The 21,089-nt window shown below is 41.4% G+C and overlaps 1 protein-coding gene across 1 annotated transcript in view; it reads left to right on the top strand.

Moving 5' to 3' along the window:
• tmem108 (transmembrane protein 108) overlaps positions 1–21,089 on the top strand; it is a 42,906-nt gene that overhangs the window by 16,107 nt on the left and 5,710 nt on the right. Inside the window, exon 2 of the mRNA XM_054623130.1 lies at positions 9,712–9,795. Within this exon, the coding sequence (XP_054479105.1) occupies positions 9,756–9,795 (40 nt within the window). The 5' untranslated portion in view covers positions 9,712–9,755. The remainder of the gene's footprint in view (positions 1–9,711; positions 9,796–21,089) is intronic.

Consider the following 21,089-nt stretch of genomic DNA (forward strand, 5'->3'; position numbering starts at 1 on the left):
CATTCTGCCATCTGACCTGCTCTGTCTTGCTTACTGTTCTCTTTTTGGTGAACGAAAAAAGCAATGCTTTGTCCACAAACGTTACATAATTTTCACTTCATTAGTGCAGATCCCCAAAGGGAAAGTAAACGAATTAAGTATCCCCTTTTGAAAACGCCACAGTCTGAAACTAATGCTGCAAGAAAATACCATTTTATACCATCTGTTCTTATGTAATTCTGCATGAGCATCAGCTTGATCAATCAGATAACATCTAGTGTGATCAAATATTTATATTCACGGAGGATTGAAAACACTACATTATTATTATTCCTATAGTGACATGTTTCCTCTAACATGACCCTTGCAGAGCTTGGATCCGTTAAAACATGCATTTCCATGAATGTTTACACAAAAATGAATGTCTCAGGCGGCGGGTGTCATTATGCATCCACAAAGTGTGATGAATTCATCATTAAAGAACTGTCATCCTAAGCCCCTTTTCACCTATTTTGCAGTGATGCTCCTTTTTATGATTGCGTTACCGGTTGTGACAAGCGTAGCGGGGACGTGACACGCTGTAGTCTCATGTTACTCCTCATCCCCAGGCAGCGAGACGCTCGCAGCAGCAGTCAGTCACTCACTCAGTCGGGGGTCACATGAGGACGGAAAGAAGGAAGAGGGAGACAGAGGGAGACAGAGGGGGGGAGGATATTTACGACTCAGACAGTGGCGAGGGTGAGCTGCATCCTAATGTCTGCTCCTTTACTGCCCGGCTCAAAAAACTCTCTCTTATTAGAGAAGGAATACGCTTGTGCAGAGCCCTAACAGGTAATACAGGTATCCAGGTGTGTGAGTGTCTGTGCACTATCTAACACAAAAAAAAGACAAATATTATCCACTTATAGGAGAAATCCATCAAATCAGAGTCAGTGTTCATCGTCTAAGAACTTGTCTATGTGTGATACATTGATCTCTTCTAATTCTGTTTAGTTGAGTTTGTACGTTTTCCATAATCCCCACTCCTTTTCATAAAATGTGTCAGTTAGTTGACATTTTTTATGTCCTCTATAATGGATTCCACTGTGGGTGATTGTTGAAACACAGGGGAACATCTCCGATAGAGTTTTGGTCTGACTTCAACGCTAATCAAATGCATTCTCTGACAGCGCTGCTTCCATCATCCCAAGTGCTTGATATTCAGTCGCTGGTGTCGTCTTTCCAGTGACACAACGAAGTCTGTCGCAGGTTCCTCTACAGGGCTCTGTTACCTGTCTCACTCTTTGTTCCACTGATTCAGTCCGCTGCTGAATCTGTCAGACAGTCTGACCTTCTTTTTAATGACTAGTGTGATACAGTGAGTCTTGCACCTTCTCCTACAGTGTAAAAAATGAACCAGTGCTGGCTTGACCTGATTTCCTAAAGATTTGACTTGAGATTTGAGACTCCAGTCTGATTTACATCTTAAAACTGAGGTCTTGGAACTTGACTGCTGTGGAGCTTGACTTACCCCAAACTTGATTTAAAAAAGACTTGACTTCAGTCTTGAGACTTGGATCAGACTTGGGTCAACAAAACGAGGACTTGACTTGGACTTGACTCCTGTGAGCGTAGCCCCCATCCTCCAGTTCCCCCTCAGGTAAACACTGTTAGCTCTGTCAGAACTTTCGCCATATTTTGGACTATTAGCATTGTTAGCTATGAGCCGCCAGCTCTCTGTCGACATGTTGACAGGCAACCAAAATGTTACCTATCTCGGATATTGACCTTTTAAAAAGACTTGACTTCAGACTCGGAATGGGATAGGACTCAAGTCAAATCAAAATAACAACTTGAGACTGCACTTGATTACTTAGAGGTTTGACTTTCTAAAGACTCGAGACTAGAGACTTGAGTCTGGAATTGACTGCTTCGACTCAGATTGACCTTAAATCACAAAAAATACTTGATTTGAGATTTGACTCTAGTGAGACTTGACTCCCTGAAGGCTTGTCTTGAGATTTGATTCTAGAGAGGTTTGACTCCCTGAAGACTTGAGACTAGAGACTTGAGTCTGGAATTGACTTCTGGTAGACTTTAATAAAAACTTGACTACTTCAGCCTTGACTCCAAACACTTGACTTGACTTTAAGTCAACAAAATGAGGATTTGAGCCGCGACTTGCATGAAGTCTTTACATTAAAGTTTACATTTGGACTTGGCTTTACAAAAATAAAGTTGGGCTTGACATCTGTGAGAATTGACTCATGAAGTCTTAGGTCTTTAAATGATTTTGGTCAGACTGAAGTCACAAAAATGATGACTCAAGACTTGATCTCTACTTGATTTACTTGAGACTTGACTCCTGAGGATTTGCCCTGAGACTATATATCTTGAAACTTGAGAGCAGAAGCCTCATTTTTATAAATTGGTAAGATCTTGACATGCACTTTGCAAGGACTTGACTTGGACTGAACCGAAAGGACTTGAGACTCTACTGAGACTTGATCAGACAGGGCTAACACTTGATTAGGACTTGCTCTAAAGGTGTAAAACAGCTGTGAAGTGCACAGGAAGCTCATACTGTAAAACTCCCTTTGTGTAAATGGACTCTGCTGCAGCTGTACAGATGGGCAGAAGAACTAGCGGGCTACCATTTATCTGTCTGTGTGTCTCACATGTGCTCAAACGCCCACAGAATGGGCTTTGGCCATGAGTCCTCTGATAAATAGGTTTAGTCATTGGTCGTGGCCGTGTGTGTGTGTGTGTGTGTGTGTGTGTGTGTGTGTGTGTGTGTGTGTGTGTGTGTGTGTGTGTGTGTGTGTGTGTGTGTGTGTGTGTGTGTGTGTGTGTGTGTGTGTGTGTGTGTGTGTGTGGTGAGTAATGAGTAATGAAGAGGCCGGTGATGCTGTTCTTCTCCTCCTCGGTTGCCCCCGAGCACAGGAGCTCTGCTCTTCCTGAGTTCTCCTCTGAACGAGTTAGAGATTCATTCATCCTGCGAGAGCCACAGTAGGTTTCCTCTTTGTGATGTGATGTGAGAGTGAAACTGAGATTCCGTGTTTTTTTGTTATAAACAATCTCGTAAATGTTCATGATAAACTACTCCACAATAACAATGAAACATTTATGAGATTTTTTTGATGATAGTTCATTTTGAATCTGTTTTCCTCTACATACAAAATAACCGCTGTAGCCAAATCCGTCGCTACTGTGTTTTGAGTGTCACAACACACTTTTGTTGGTTCTTTTAATGGCCTTTTTGCCTCTATTATTGAAAGGACAGATAGATTGGAAAGGGGAGAGATAGGAGACTAGGGAGAATACTTAAAACTGTAAACCAATTTTGTATGTCCATACTGTCGCCTCCATAATGAATGGAACAATACGAATATTGTCACAAAAAACATTGAGCATTATTATTATTATTAGATTTATCAAGATCAATCATTATAACAAAACATATCGTGGTAACATTTTCGGCCATCTCGTCCAGCCCTATGCATAATGATGAGGATAGAGGGCTTCAAGTAAGCTAAAGAAACAAAAAAACAATCCCGCTAATCTCTGAGATAACATCGTGACTAACACACTCAGAAAAGTATGTTCCAGTTCTTTGCTGTTCTCCGTGGCTTCTACATTAATGACTATTGACAAGCACATCATCTTTACTGCTACACTGTCCTTCCTTCTCAGCGGCGACATATGAAATATGTTAACTTGTGGACTATAGCCAAGATGTAGATGTGAGCTGACAGCTTGCTTTCCGAGCACATTTGTCTGTATAAGCATGATGCCGGCATCCTGAGACATATGAACATAAACCTGGAGGCGTTTATCTTGTTGAAGTTACCAGGTTCATAGATGGAGATTCGTTTGGGGAACTCTATTTGCATATCATTGGTTACCTGAACGCTGCTTTTGATAACATTTGTTCTGAATTTCTATTTAGTATCGCTTCACTATGTACTCTGACATCATGTTTAGGTTTTCTGTTGAGGAGAGGTTGTTGTTTTGATGTAACCAGTCACAGAAACAGTTACCTCAACGATTTTCACGCTGGTTGAAGAAATTTGCAAATTTAAAATTTGATATTTCTGTAGGTTGACAACCTGTGCATTCATCTCAACCACGATGGTCGCATTCTAAAATGCCATTTGTCTGTCTCTATCTTTTCTGGCGCTTGCACAAGTAAATGGTGCCCACATTCTTAATGCCACCTACAAAGCTCTGATTGGCTTGCTTATTTTTCCGACCAGGTAAACAGCCGTCAATGGGCTCAACGCCAACATCTTGCTCCTTCGTACCTTTTAGGATCCGTAGTAAGCTCGGCGTTACAACATTTACAAACAACTGCAGCGCTGACTCAGATTCACAGCGAAAAATACAATAGAATAGTCAGAAATATGGCACAAAAATTTAGGGATGATACAACGATAATAGAGAAATAAAGCACAACATTTTGCACTATTCACCTAAAGACCATATGGGTGCTCCAAAGTGACCCTATCTAACTTTGGTCCACTTGTTCCTTTATTCCATCAGTATTAAAAAACACACTTTTCTAGCTCTTCAATTTTTTTTAAATAAACAGCTTTTGTCCAACCAAATGAAGTACAGTAGTGTCACCTTTGATGCTACTTCAGTAACGGCATGCTGGGAGCCTATTATTCTCTTAATGGCTGGTGTGTTGCCGTACCGCGGGCAGAGCCTGGAGCAGAGTTGATGCCGCTGATTGATCACCTGCACGGCCTCCGCCAACCTTCATGACACAGCACCCGCAACTCATCCTGCCAGGTTTACCATCCAGGGCCACGACTGACAGCGCTCACGCAGACAGCTCAGCACCGTGACTCAGCAATATGGCCGCCTTCAGGGATGGAAGGATTAGAGAGCTCCCTGGAAACCTATTCCTGCTTTGTTGTTCTTGCTGCTTGCATTTAATTTAGGCCTGTTGTTGGATGGAATCGATACTCGTAATCATTCAGTTGTTGTGTGTATCCTGGCTGGACAATTAAGTTATCAAAGCCCCAGAGTCTCTCTTGAGTCACCCGCACTGCATTTCAACCCTCCCACTGACGGAAAATGGTCCCATAACAGAATTGTTCACAGCTGTAATCAGTAATCAGCCTCCCCAATGCACAATATGCCAGTCTCACATGACTGGTGCCAAGCAGTGTGTTGTTTTGCAAGGTCACCAAGATGGCGTCAAAACTCCCAGAGGTTAAGCCTGAATCACAGCCAGAACCTCCGCCAGCTTTGGGAAGAAACACATGGACAGAGCGAGACTGCAGGGACAGAGCGATCGGGGAATGTTCGTTGATTTCCATCAAAGGGTAAAACAGTATCAAAGGAAAAAATGGCCGCCCTCTGTGTCGCTATGGAAGGGCAGGCCTGAGGAGGAAGTTGGTTTCAAAAAACTTGAAATGGAGCTGAGATCACATCAAGTCTCGGAATTGATGCAATTCATTCAGTATTGAAGTAACCAGATTTCTATTTGATCCACTGTGATCCTTCTCCAAGTCTGCAGTCAACACTGAAAGATGATTGTTGGAGCCATTTTGCAGATTTTTCTTATTTGATTCGTACTTTAATTTAATTATGCTAATCATGTGTTGTCGAGTAATTTTTTTTTTGTTTCTTTTTTTTTTGATAATTATGATGATCTCATGACATATAAGTAACATGATCTGTAGGTGGTTGTCCCCTTTGATTTAACTCAGATTAACAGATGTTTACAGGAGTTTTCAACCCCACAACTATGAATCCTTTGTTTAAAGGTGTATTTATTCATTTCCTGTCTGTCCTCTAATAAAAGGACAATTCATGATCAGAGGACAGGGAAAAGCGTGTTGATTTACTGCCTGCTCCTCACAATGATTTTCATATATCATTGTATTTTCCTTCATGTATCTGTTACGTCAATTACGTCAAAAAGCCACAACTCTCACACTTCCACCTCTCTTTATTCTGTACAGACAGAAGCTCCATAATAAAGAGATAAACCGAAGCGTGAGAGCGTGACATCAGAACTGCAGAAGGAAAAAAAAGCATCAGCTAGAACATTCGTGATTGGAGGTCCAGTTATCAGTTGACTGTGAGAGAACGACACTGTAGTTCGCACCGCTGTGTCGCCTCCCACACCCTCCTCCTGCTCCTCCTCTTCCTCCTCCTCCTCTCGTTATGGAAAAGATCTCTGGCTGCAGCCGCTGTGGGCAAGCAGCCAGCCTGCTGCCACGGCTCCTATACATAACCGCAGAATAGAGAGAAGTCCAAAATTAAAAGCATTGTTATCCCTGCGGCTGGTGGCCGCGGAGAGTCGGAGTGACAGGCTCATTTCATTGTGACGTCCCAGGTGACCTTGGCTTTGGCCTCTAGTCTGCGGCCCCCTCCAGACACACTATTCAGAGCTGCAGTCTGGGACCTTTGGGAACCAGGTCCTGTCAGCAGGACTGGAAACACAAAGCCTGCACTGAGTCCTTTAATAAAAGCTTGTTACTGGATTTCTTACTTTGCCTGTGGTGAGTGGGAATCTCTGTTATTCTAAATCCGCTCCTTTTTTTTTTTTTTTTTTTACACCCCCTGATTCAGTTTGGGCCCCGTCCTTGTGAATGAATTTGAATATAGTGTACTATTATGGTTGCCATGGTGATGGCTGCCGTCGGTGTGCATGTCAGTTGCCATGCAACTTTTTTCCCCCTCTCCAGTGGGAAGCTAGGCTGCTATGTGCACAGTGCTAAGCTCAAGATGTAAAATTGTGTCTGTGATGATACATTTTTACATCTGATCTATTATTGTTGACGCCAGTGTTGTTGAAGGCGTCTGCAATAAAAAGTTTCATCATTTTTATAGTAATCAATTGTTCCTATTTTTGAGGGGTTTTCTTTCCGTGTCACTTGTGACACTATTGTTGCCTTGAAGAGGGTGTAGATATCCATCCGCCTTTTCTGATAAACAGGAAGTTGTCTTCTTTTCTCTTTCCACATGCTGTCCACAAAGTTCCTCACCTCCAGGTCACCAGGTTCAGGCCGTAAACAGCACTGCATTAAAAAAAAAAACACAGGGGGCTGTTATGTTCTTTCAAATACCGGTGAAAATATGATCCTAGTAGTTTGAGTAATACTACCCTGAGGTTGGAAGTCTATCAGAGCGTTAAATAAAAGTATGAAGTTTAGCCGGGCTTCATCTTTCTAGATGACTCTGCATATTTTTGTCTGAGCCCTTTGTGTGTCCGCACCCCTGCTGCGTGAACACTGTGTACTCATTGCAATGAATGAGGGGCCTGCATTTTGAAATGTAGCAGCAATGTCAGTGTGAGCAGACTCCGCCTCCATGCAGGGCCTCCGTCCACCCAGTAGGAATCCCTCGCGCAGCAACAACGACATGATCCCACGCCAGCTTCCCATCTGCGAACAAGTCCAAGATTCTGGAAGTGAATCCAGGTCTCTGTGTTGGTGGGAGAGTAATAAGCGTTGCAGTAACGAAACTGCCAGCAGCAGCCAGTGAATCTCTCATCTAGTCTGAGGTTTTAGTGCCGCGACCCTGACTGTCATCTCTTATTATCTTTCACCTGCATGTGTACATAGCAGCAGGAGGCCTGTCTTGTGTTCATGCAGCTTGTCCTCTTTTCTCAACAAAAAACCTTGCTCTGCTCTGCGGTAACAAGTATAAATCAAACGCTCCTTGTTTCGTGCCTCTATCTCTACTCTCCCCCCCTCACCACCACCACCTCCGCCTGGCCTCACCCCTTGTGCCCTGCAAATTAAAGAGCGTGTCTATGAGGCTGAGCTGGCCTGGCAGCGCTGATGAGGTGTAATCACCGTGGAGAGGCTCAGCTGCTGTGGTCACACCCTGCCATTGAGCTCATTAGGCTGGGAACATGATGCTAAAAAAAAATTAAAGCACATGGGGAAGGAGTAAAGCTCCAACAGTATGGAGCTTCAGCATTATGGTGTAGTTATGAGTGGAGGCGGTGATGGGGTTTCAGTACGGCTGCAGCTAGTGTCATTTCTTCAGATTGTGAAGCTGGGAAAAACCCATTTACTGCTGTTACTACTATATTTTTCGAGCCTCGACTCTTTTGCAATTACCCGTACTATATCCTGGTCTGAACTCATGCTGTTATAGTCAAAGCTGTTTGTTAAGAGCAGCGAAGCAGCGAGCATCTCTGTTTTCATTTTCTAAACACTTGAAACAAAATTGTTTGCGTTAGTCATCCAAACTTGTGCCTTGATAACCTATTTATTTTACATTGTTGTATTCATTCATTTTTTTCATCTTTATTTTTCTGTTGTAATAGTACAATGAAGGAGGGACTGCATTTCTAAATTGTTACAATACTGTGCCCATAATTTGAGTTTCGTTACGAGGCAAACGCAACAGAAATCCATGTAACTATCGGATAGAGAAGATGGATGGATGGATAGATAGATGGGTAGATGGATGGATGGATAGATAGATGGATAGATGGATAGATGATAGATTGATAGATGGATAGATAGATGATAGATGGAAAGATGGATAGATGGATGGATGGATGGATTTATGGATAGATGATAGATGGATTAATGGATGGATGGATTTAATGTCAGTTATGTTGCTCAACATTTTCATCCTCATGCTTGGGCATTTTACCTCAACAATTTTAAAAAATATCTCAAAACTGTGTGTGCTCAAAAAGTCCAAATGTATAGCTGGTTTGCAAGCATTGAAAAGTTGCTGCATTGGCAGCGACATAAACAGGATGACTCAGATGTAGTGTGTTGCCTCCTCCGTTCCCACAGCAGGGCTCCATTTATGAGAAATAAAGCCTCATGAAAGGATCAGCACCCTACTGCCCTCTGCTTTTGTTGTCTGTCCCCCTCTCATCTCACACGTCTCCCATAGATACACAGGTTGCCTGAAACCAGACCTCTGGTCCTGGGGGGCGCAAATCCAATTTCACACTCACAACAGATTATTCATGAAGGTAGGGTGAAAGGTGCTTAGGTGTTTGTGGGTGTGTATGTTTTGAATACACTTCTTAAGAAGTATATTTCTGTTGATGTGGACTAGTGCAGGTGAGAGATGTAGGCACATGTGTTGCCCAAGGGCACTTTCACAAGGGCCGGCGAACACACACATGCACCAATCCATTTGGGGTGAAAGGAGATGTGTGTGTGTGTGTGTGTGTGTGTGTGTGTGTGTGTGTGTGTGTGTGTGTGTGTGTGTGTGTGTGTGTGTGTGTGTGTGTGTGTGTGTGTGTGTGTGTGTGTGTGTTCTTTCATTTAACAGAAGGCCATCAGTGAGTCATTCTCCTAAAGAGCACCCTTGGGTTCTTGTCTGGCCGACACACATGCAGTGGCTGTCTCCGAACAAGGCCTACTGGTCAATGTTTAATGCTCCATAATCGCTTTTACTCACCAGCACGGCCCGCAGGATGCCAATGCTGATCTGAAGCCTAGCAGCTGAGGCTGACCACCGCTGCACCTGCTCTTTTATTGTGACATTTCGGTTGGGTGTAATTCGTATTATCCGCCATGTGAGAGGTGTAACTGTTTTCTGTCATTACAGGGATTAAACTGTCAAGGTTAAGCCGCACAATATCATCTGCAATCCCTGCTTACTTTTTTCCCCCTGTGTCTACTCTGCTTAAACCTGCCCAGACACAATCACAGTGCATCATGCTGATACTTGACCATGACTTGATTGTGGTTTTTACCTGAGCGCTGAGTTTCTTCTTACCTCTCTTTCTTTTTCTCTCTGTGTCTTCACTAGAGAACCATGAGCACTGTGGAGGAGGAACCGGATCACATGATACCATGAAGACAAGCCTGCAGGTCCTGCGCTGCCAGCTGCTGAGTGAGTAAACCCAAAGAGGAGGGGGGGCATGCGGACATCCAGGGTGATGCCTTTTCGAACCACAAGTCTCGCTGCATTCTCTTGGTGTTTTTTGTTGTGCTTAAAGAAAAAATATTCCTTCACTACTGGAGAGTCGTTCGACGAATGCCTCCAGGGAACCTGTAGATCTCAGATACTGAATGTACAGTCCTGTATCCCCTTAGTTCTTGTTCTAGATCCAGTCTGTGCTGCTTTAAATTCAGAGTACAGTATCACGTCTCTGCACACAGCTCTGGCGGGCTTCCAGCGCAGAATGTCACATGAATATGGAGCATGAAGGGTCAGACTGGGACCCACCAGGCCTCAGGACGGTTAGCTGAAAAAAGAGTGATGATGATATCTGGTATGCACCCCCCCGAGCTCCACCTCAGGCCAGCGGAGCCAAAGGCTGTCCGACAAATCTGCCTTAATCCCTCCGAAGTGATAAACTCGGACTGGACTGCTGTGAGCGAAGTGCTCTAAGCTGTAAGCAGAGGTGGAGCGAGGTCCCATCGCAGCGGTTTAATCTAAGGAAGGGAAGTCTGAGTCGAAACTGCGGGCTACCTTTGTGTAGAGTTTATATTAAGACCTTAATTCAGAGCCGGTCCTTCTTTCCCTGAAAGCATAGTGCTCTCTTCCGCTTGGCGTTCAGTTAGATATCCGGCGGATGCCTGCTTTTCCTCGGGCACATTACACTTCTACCAGCATTGACTCTTTTACAGTGTGCAGAGCTCAAAAGGCCCACCTGAGATCTCTGCCTCTGTGCTATACAGAGACATTTCTCATTTATCTGTCTGTACCAGCCATCTGCAAGAGACAGATGCGCCTTAACATCCACAGGCTGCAGGCAAGAGAAGAGATGCTGCATAGATAGAAGAGAACTCAGACGGATGATGCCGCATCATGACAGGTGACGGAGCGGGAAGAGATTTCCTCTGTGTTAGTTTTTTTTTCATCAGCCTTCTGCCTTGTCAGTGTTGTGATGACATTATACACCTGAAACAATGCAGAGAACTTACTTTTGTTTCTAGAAAACTAGGTTTTGTCTGGCAGCTCTGTTTTCAAAGTGACGCAGTTGCTTGAGAATTGTGTGTTTTGATGTCAGGTCCTTGAAAGACCAGACGCCGTGTATTGTAAATGAGTACAGAAGGCTTGAGTAATCCTCCCAGTCTGACTTTGTCTCATCTCGTATGATTAAAGCCGCCAACAACAGCTAAAGTGTTGAAATCCTCTGTAAGGGGAAAACATTGGCAGTGTCTGTGACTTTAATGGAGTTGTATAACTGCAAGCCTGCAATTCTCCTCAGATTCCAGACAACTTCCTGTTTAACGTCTCGCCTTCCTGTTGTCGCTGTCAGTCGCTGTAGCTAAATCATTATCCCAGTAAACAGCACAAGGACTTCTTGTTTTCACATTCTCCCTCCAACTGATTCTCAGATAAAACGTGTCTCTGTTCAAAGCCACCGTTACCCGACAAACAATTTGCGGAGCATTTCAAACAGGAAGCCATTATCCTGTTACGAAAGCTTTTCCATTCTTATCTCAGGGCTCACATCTGTAGCGCCCTCACCGCTCCGCCTCTTCACCCACTCCGCCCATCCAGTCCTCCTCCACCAGGATGGTTACAGAGGTCCACAGGATGTGCCCTTTCTGTCTGTTTCCCCCCCCACGGGACAGACACCCAGAATGGCAGACGAACACACCCAGAAGTAGACCAAAGGAATGTGTCTGTTTATGCTACCTCAAAGATGACACTCTATATATATATATATATATATACGCCCAGGACATGTATGCGCCTCTACATGAGGATGATCTCATGATGTTCAAGGATTTATTATTGTCATCATTCAACACAGTGTTGCACAATGAAATCTAGTTGAGTCATGAAAGAACTGTGAAATGAATTGTTATTCTCGATTGAAAAAAGCTACATTCCTGAAAGATGAGTGTACTCATACAACATCATCGAACAGGAAGGAAAAGCTTTTGTTTCCTTTTAGGGTGAAATTAATGATGAGATCACCTGATCTCCAGTTTTTTTTTTATAGCTTTACACTTTAACGTATTTAATTTTAACATTTGCTCTTATATTTACAACCTTAACTGTTAATAACAACAAATCTCGTCATTAATATGTCTTTTTTTCAAACTGTATGATTGTGTAGTGACAATGACACAACCTTTATTTAATGTTTTAGTGATAGGAAGAGGAGGATGATTAGCGATCTTAGTCGTGGCTTAAGCTCTTGCGGTGGAAAGGATATTTACTAAGTAAAGTATTGTACTTAAAGGACCAGTGTTTAAAATTTAGCAAGATTTATTGGCAGAAATTGAATATGATATTCAAAACTTTGCTTTCATTAGTCTATAATCATCTGCAACTATGAATCTTTGTATATTTGTTAGCTTACAATGAGCTGTTCATATCGACATAGGCAGCATGTCCTCTTCATGTAGTACACTGTGTTGTACAGCCATATTTCTACAGAAGCCTAGAAGGGACAAAAAAACACTGGTTTTAGAGAAGGCCTTTGACATTTTGATGTTATCTGAAGACCACTGTAGATCTCAGACAGTCTTGGAAGGGGAGGATTGAGCGGAGGGGTATTCAGTTGGATGCAATCTGCAACCTCACCACTAGATTCTCCAAAATCCTACACAATTTTGAGGTACTTTACTAGAATATTTCCATTTCAAGCTGCTTTCTACTTCTGCTCCAGTCAGGCAGCAACCTCTGGGTCTGAAAAGTGAAGTCCATGCCTTTAATTGTCAGCAGAGGGTGACTCCTCAGGTTGCCAAAAGAAGTCTGATTGTATATAAGTCTATGAAAAAATGACCTTACTTCTCACTTGATTAATTACCTCAATAAACACATCATTTCATGGTCTAAATCGCTAGTTTTAATTCTTCTTCAATAGATCATGATGTTCATTTAGTAAATTATGGTCCGATATAGACCATAAAGCAGGGTAATCTTTAGAGCATGGCTACCTTGTAATTGAGGGGGTTCCTACCATGATTTTGTCCCATCTGGGAGTTCTCTGTGTTTTCAGTTTACAAACATAAATTGTATGGTTGCCTAAAAAATGTTTTATTCAGCGTCAGGTTGTACTTAGCTCAACCCTCTTGTGTCCACATCTGGTTACAAAATTAAACCTGAGGCTTCAAAATTGTGGTAAACAAATGAATCGGTGAGGTCCCAGTGACTAAGTCCACCTCTTACACACAGTCTATAACTCTACTATATTTCAATGTGAAATGTTGTACTTTATATAAAGTATAACACACATTATGCATCACAATATATAATCCAATAATATAATATACATCATTCTGAAATTATTCTGTTACATCAGAAATGTTGCTATTAGTTGTGTCAACATGGTACAGGAAGTGATAGTCATAGTACTGTGGTCGTACTATTAGTTGCAGTAACAGTAGTAGTGATAATGGTACAGGTAGCAGTACTGTGGATATATTGGAGTGAGTCAGGGCCGATGGCGCTCTGTCCAGACGTGATAATCCAATTTTACCAGCAGTTAGTCAGACAGTTGGGCCTGAAGCTGATGGATCTGATCTGCTCCTGTGGCTTCCTCTGACGGCACGTCAAAGCTTAAAATTAAAGGTTTGGACCACCTTCAACAAAAAACTCCCATTAAAGGTTTATGAATGCTTTGATTTGGTTTGTCAGCCTTTATTCTGGAAAGATATGAATTCATTTTGTAGTAGGGAGCAGTATCGTGGTGTGTGTGCACCGGTATGATGTGATAAAGGCTCGTTGATATTCTGATGAGCTCTGTAGAAAAAGCCTTCTCCAGTCGCCCCAAGGGATTTGCAGGGAATCCCATGGTGGTTTGTGCGCTGGTTGTGATTAGCATAAACGAGGCTAAATGTGATCCATGGAGGGCCGGCTGGGCGGAGAGGAGGACATCCTTAATTATTGGTTGTGGTTCAATGCCCTGGGGCTTCCAAACCAGCAGTAATACATGCTATCCTATTGGATAAAGAGGTGGACATACAGTGATTCACTTTAGCTCTTGTTCATTTACATCTCAGGCATTCGTGACTTTATTCAAAGCAACTTACCAAGAAAGTGTGGGCGGAGGGTTTTTTCCCAAGGGCACATTGACATTGTTTACAATAGACACATTTCTATTTCTATTTCTATTTATTATTCAAACAACATCAGTCTAGTTTTATAGGTCCGGAAGATCCGAAAGAAAACATTAAAGGAGCTGGAAAACAGTTTTTAGTATAGAAATAAATGTCTTGATTGTGTGGAGGTCTTCATCCGGCTTTGTCAGATTCCTTAACATTTTCATTAGGCCTGAGTTATAATTGGAGAGGTTGCAGCAACCAGGCGGGAGTTCATATTCTTCAAATAAAAAACGATTTCAAGGCCAGCAAAACATAACTATACTAAGGATTCAGGATTTATCTACCATGATTTTATTCCCGAGTTTTGAGAGGAAACATTTAGAGGACCTTAATGATGAGAAATAAAAACAGTAAACTCAGATTAATTGAGAGTAATAGATCTTTTGTCACCAAATAAGAGCACTGAGAGGACAATTACATAACCCCGCTCAGCACCTACATATACTTAGGAAGGAAATTGTCCAAAAAATTATGATACTGCTGAGTTGATTTACCTTTTTAGAAAAAGCTTTTCTTTGCCTCTTATAGCCTAAAAGATTCAAATTCCCCCTTTAAGTCGATTATTTAGTTGATTTGTCATTTTTATTGCTTTTTTCATGCTGAGTGCCTGTAAAAAACTTATGAGCACATCTCTGGCTACTGAGTTTAAAGTGGTGCCTTTGTGTGATTCTTTGCAGCGAATCTCAGTTTTACGTATCTGTTGATTTAATTAAGTAATTGATTAGTGTTCGTTTTTGTTAACTCTTTAGTTTATTTAACAGAGACGGTGCACATTAATAAACATTATTAGACAACTCTGCATATGCCAAAACTAGCTAAAAGGCTATTTTTTCATCCGTGTGCCCTGGACTACAAGAATATAAGTATAATATTAAAAGTTTATTTACATCTTATTAGCATTCAGAGCAATAAAAGAAAGAGAACATTAATGTTAGTAAAGATATAGTACAGGATACTTTATTGGCAGTTATTTAATCTTGATGCAGGATTAATCATTGTGTTGCAGTTTCATTCCTTCATATATTTTTCTATTGCCAGATTTTTATTGATTGCATACATTTTGTGCCGTTTACATGCAGTTCTCCTTTATTCCCGAACACGCTACCTTGGCAGGGAGATGACTGAGCAGTAACAGTTCAGAAGTACAGCCTGGCGACCCGTCACGAGTCTTATTGATGGATGGTTTTGCAGTTCCTATTTTTGGCTTCCTGTAGAGCCTCCAATTCAAATAGTGCCACTGCCAGCTGCCCGCTGACGGTGTGACACAACAGGCCGGGCCCCAACACTTGCTTCATCGGCATATTGTCACTGCCTGCACATTCGACCAACATCTGTCTACATTGCATGTAGCATGAGGTGACCCCTGGAAAGAGAGATAAATATCCCACCCTCCACAGCAAGTAGCCCCCCCTCAGGATTGATGATGCATTCAGGCGAGTGCATAAGCACCGATAGCCTGCATACCACACACTAAGTGCTCCGGTTTGATTGATTAGTGCGCCTGAACAATATGTTTCTTCCATGGCATAAGTTTCATGCAGAACTTAATCAGCAGGAGTAAATGTTGTGTTGTTTTTTTCATTTCGCCAAGTGTAACTTTAGATACAGTGACAGTCGCTCTGGCCCCTGTCCCCTGACATTGAGTCGAACAATGAATGATTGGTGGGACAAAGCCTGCATCGGATCAGTGCGCAGGATCCCGCTTTGCAACATGATTTATTGATGTACCTGATGGCATCAATGGAGGACTTCAACGAATGTCACCGGCTTCCTATGCTTTCAAAAGAGCCCTAATTCAGCAAGTTTTTTCGTGCATAAATTGCCCCTCCTTCCTGGAAAACAGGCGGCATTAGTCTCATAAATAGGGGCATAATCTCACAGTAATATCTCCTGGGCGTTGTTTGTCTCCATGATATAAGCATGCGCTATTCTGAGGTGATCAGTAAGCTGGGTGATATAGATAGTGAGGCCAACAGGTTGGTGTGAGTGATAACAGTGTGAGCTGTGTGTCCTCCTCACGCCAGACAAGGACAAAGGCCTTTCATTCAATGTCACCATTTCCAATGTAGCACACCACTTTAGCTTTTTTTTGTCTTCTCGTGAGAAAAGAATCAGAGGTTTCTTGTTGTTCGCCTCTGCTCTTGCATCATCACTGGAAATCGACTGAATCCTTTTGTGGATGTTTTCTTGTGCTTGTGAGAAGATATCATGTCAGGCCAAAAACAGCCAACAGGCACAATGGTGAGAAAATAAAACACTGAGTAGACAAGTATTGCTGAGCAAGACAAATGTTTTTAAAAAAGTGCCTCCTATATGCTCCAATCTCTCACTCCTTATTTTCCTTTGAGTGTCCTTTTTTCGAACCTCGGTGTGATGTGTCTTATCCAAGCTTTTTCCTATTGTCCGTGTCTTATCACTGATGAAACACCCACACATCTGCCTCTCTTACTCCCCGCTACACCTCTGGCCTCCTTGCTGCATATTTTCCCACCCTGCACGACCTCTCGCTATTCTTCCCCTTTTCCATCCAATTTTCTTACGTTCAACTCAATAATGGATGTTCATAAAGCTCAAGTCACTTCTCGGGCCTTTTCAATCATGTCTCTAGTTAATACACCCGCTGTGCCTGCTCCCCCATCCCCCCACCCCCATGCATGGCTTTGTGGAGGACGGGTCGGGCTCTCTGTCTGCGTTCACCCAGCTTATGCTCTCGCTCCATCAGCCAGACACACAACTGTGTGACAAATTACACCCATTTGCCTCAGTGTGCAACACAGTGCATGTGTAAGAACACACGGACGCTTATGTAATCCCTGCACATGCAGAAACATACCATATATTGTTCAAGTCAAAATAGATGGATTTCTTGGTTACAAACAATGACGGTTGGAACACATTGCCACAATCTCGTGATAGCTTGTATGGATACTTTCATTTAAAATGTAACTGTGTCCTTTATGTTGCTGTAAGGCAGGTTTTGTTGGCTTCTGCTTTAAGCATGTTTTAGAGAAGATAAAAAACATGCTATTACTAATGCAACTCCAAATCCCGTTTATTGTTTTTGTCCTAAATCTGCACATTAATGTTAACCAAGCTGCTCCGTTACATTTTGTTTATTGTCTCAATGTTTCTTTTAACCATGCTGTGTCGTTACCTGCACTGTTTTTAGCATCGCTTCCTCGCTTTAGCTAGCTGTCTAACTCTTTGCAAAGCTTTCAAGTCTTAACTAAGAAAGGTCTCTCACATAAATAAAGCAATTTAATGAAAACCAGTTAAATTACTGTTAAAAGGGTAAATTTATATGCCACTCTTTTCTAGTTTTTTTTTAAGTTTACACACTTTGCAATATGTCTCTCTGAAAAATAACGAGCGTTAACAATGTAATGCTTCTTTCATCCCGAAGCCATCAGCGTGCCACCTCTATCAGCTGTCACCATATCACACACTGAAACTCTAAACACGGGTCAAAGATATCACCAAAGTATAAATCGCAGAGTCTGTCAAACGTTCATACAATTCATGCAGTAACAGTGAAAGGAACATATTCTGTTCAGATACTTTTTTGCACTCTTTTTTGGGATATTTTACATTACTTTTTTGCAGCACTTTCATGCATTTTAAAGCACTTAAAGAACTTTCCATGTAAATCCCCTGATAAGCTCCAACAACTCACAACCAACTCCCTCATATACGATTGGAAATCTGTGCATCCCCTTGTTAATTTGCCCCTCAATAATGAGATTAACAGCGTCTGATACAGAATATCTTATCCTCTATGTATTACGCAATAATGCATATATGGGCAGTCAGATGTCTGAGTGCAACCTTTACTTTAAAAGCAGAGTCTCCTCTTTAACATTTTAGATACAATCTTTAATAAAACATAATTTGAATAACCTGCAATGTCCCTAAATGAATATTAATCTCCGGGGTGAAACCACACGTCTGAGTTTCTGATCAGACAAATCGGAAGAAGTTGTTCCTGTTTGTTTGTTTGTGTGTGCCTGAGCATTAAGTTGTGCCCATTTGTGATATAACATTGTTTGTAAAGGGAGCCTGGGTGTTATGTTTTATTCAGTAGGAGCACAGTGTTGGGTTGCCAGGTTGTGACTGCCAGGTTTGGGTACTGATTGAAGGTATTACTCAACCCGGGCCACAGCATTGTCAACATCCTCGCTCTTAATTGCCCTCTTTAACCTACTTTATCAATTTTTTTTGTGTTGAAAAACACAATCATAACTCTACCTTGCTTGCAGCTGTAAGTATTAAATATATTACTCCTATGATTTGGTTGTTATAATACATTTATTACTATTTATATTTAGTCTTTTGTTTTGTTGTTTCACTATCTTTTATGTTTGTGTTCATGCACCGTTTTCAGTATAGAATAATGTGTGATATGTAACGTCTTTCTAGCATCTCAAAGGGCCTCATCCTCTAAATGTGTCCTAAAATGACCACTGTCCACGTTACAAACGATCAACAATAGCCCAGATACTTAGCTTTGATAGCTCTGGTTTGTCTGTGTTCCATTTCCCTGCCTAAAGGATCATCTTAGGAGAGACAAGCAGTCATAAATCAAGGATGGCCATGTGTGTTATCTCCTCAGATATGAGTCTGGAGTGGGCTCCGTGGATTAGAGACGTGACAGGCCTGGTTAATGGAGGACGGGGCCTGGACCCACTATCCTGGTAGTCTGTGTGATTGAGTATGGAGGAATATGATTAATGATTCAGAGGCTCAGTTTAAATAGTCAATGCTTTGGGGTTCTGCTGCTGTGGATTTTTTTTAAATCCCCCCCTGGTGAACAAAGAGGAAAGACGTTGGAGAAGCTTTCTATGTCAAATAAATGTAAGATTACTGATATTGACAGTCGTCTAGGCTGTTGTTTTTTTAAAGTTCAGCTTTTTATAAAATATTCTGTCCCTTTCTTTCTACATGTTCAAAATATTTTTTCACCTATTCTCCTGACTCTTTCTCCTCTGCTCCTCTTGGTAATGGAAACTCGGTTTCCATAGTTACTGAGCACAGTTATAAACGTTGGACACGACATCTGGGTCACAATGGTGACTTTAGACTCTGTGTTTTTTCTATGACTTTTTCATTTTTTGGGGAGTTTATGAATGCCAAAACAATGCAGTCTTAATCATCATCCAGAATTCTGTCTCTAAAGCCTTCTAATGCAGAGACCTCATTAATCACACACCGACACATCCATACATTTAAAGTTTTTCATCGTCTATTTCATATCAGCACCTTTTTTTGCACACTTTCTGAAGGCTTTACTTGTCACAATCATGATGGGTATTCAGGCCCATGCTGTGTGCGCCCTGTAAGAGCAACATTTTTGTGGTAGTCTTTGACAATAAAAGATACTGTATATATCATGGCATTTATGCATTCTCTTGAATGGCATATAAAAAGTTCTTATTTTTTTATCTAACATATCAGTCTTTAGTGAATGACTTTGGATACAGATTCATTTAAAGGACCAGTGTGTTGGATTTGAGGGGATTTATTGGCAGAAATGGAATTTAATATTCATAATTATGTATTCATTAGTGTATGATCACCTAAAAATAAGAATTTTTCGCATAGAATGAGGAGACCTTCATATCTACATAGGATACGGTTCCTCTTCATGGTGTGCGCTATGTTGCCCCAACATGTTTCTACAGTAGCCCACAGCTGACAAACCAAACTCTGGCACTAGAGAGAGATCTTCTTGTTTTTATGTTCTCTGAAGGTTTTCTGACATGCTAAATCCTACAACCCGGTCTTTTAATCATTATTTCAGTGAGTAGTTTGTAAAGGATAAAACTGGCAATATTCTATATTTTTCTTTATGTCAACAAAAAGAAAAATTAATTGAACCCACAAATAATTATTTGTATCCATTCTGCTGTGAAATAAAGCTCTGTGTTGTCCAAAAAAGATTAAAAAACACATCAACAAGCCACATTGTTGCTGTGGCTGCTGTCCTGCAGCCATAAACACTCAGAAGCAAATTGGTTTTTGTAAAGTTTGCTAAAAAACTAACTTTACACTACATTAATTTAACATCTTTAGTAAGAATGAATGCATGAGTGCCACCGAAAGGTTTGGAAGTTGGAAATTGTTGTTTTTTATCTTTTCGTGTGATTCATTGAAAATCAAAAAGAACATAATGTTGCCAGCGTTATTTTTCAAGCAATAAATCAATAATGGTTGAAACAAAATACAAACAAAATACAAAATAATGTAGAAACTTGTATTCTCACAGCATCTTCGCATTGCTCAGCATCGTGTGGCAAAAACATGCAACATAACCTTATTCAGACAGGAATTAAGACAATGTTAGCTCTGTGTTACTTCATATTCTGTTCTCAGCTGAATGCATAGAAACCACCCGCTGGGAGCATTTGGCTAATGTGTCACATTAGCAGTGTTCAACAGTGTCAATAAGGGATGGAGGGGGAGGGAGTAAAGGGGAAATTAATAAGCCTTAACACGTTCTTCCCTCTATGACTTTCTTGCCGTCTGGATAACATAATAGGACCAATATTCCCCACAGGCACCTGCTAATGGCTCGTCTCGAGAAAGTCCATCTGTCAAGTTCTCTAAGATGGTTTTAGCATGTTAAGTGGGCTATTTTGACGCTTTGACTGTCATGAATCTGTTCACTGTAAAGAAAATGTCCATACATTTTGTTTAGTATTGTCTAGTATTGACAATTTCTCTGGCTCTATCTATCAAGACATTTAATTTCACACTTCTGAAAATGATCAAAACTATTCAAAAATCCATTAGAAATGTACTAAATTACCTTTTTTCAGTGGGTTTTTTTTTCAGTCTGGAGATTGGAATCAAATAATTGCTTGTTATATCATGGGCTTGGTAAAAAAGTGAGCTCTTTAAGAATTTCTGCAGAGTAACAAAGCTGGTGGATCCTCCCAGTCTTAGACATGCATGGGTACACACAGTGCAACTTGCCTAGTGAATAATGCAGTTGTTAAAGAACTAGGTGAGTGACAAACACAGCGGTTCAGTAGATAAAAGGCAGAGGAGGATAATGAATGCGAGACAAGACTGCACGTCTCTACTGAACACCTGAGTTTCACTTTCAAATGCGGGGCT

Source organism: Anoplopoma fimbria, chromosome 21 (genome assembly GCF_027596085.1).
Source record: "Anoplopoma fimbria isolate UVic2021 breed Golden Eagle Sablefish chromosome 21, Afim_UVic_2022, whole genome shotgun sequence".
Taxonomy (NCBI): Eukaryota; Metazoa; Chordata; class Actinopteri; order Perciformes; family Anoplopomatidae; genus Anoplopoma; species Anoplopoma fimbria.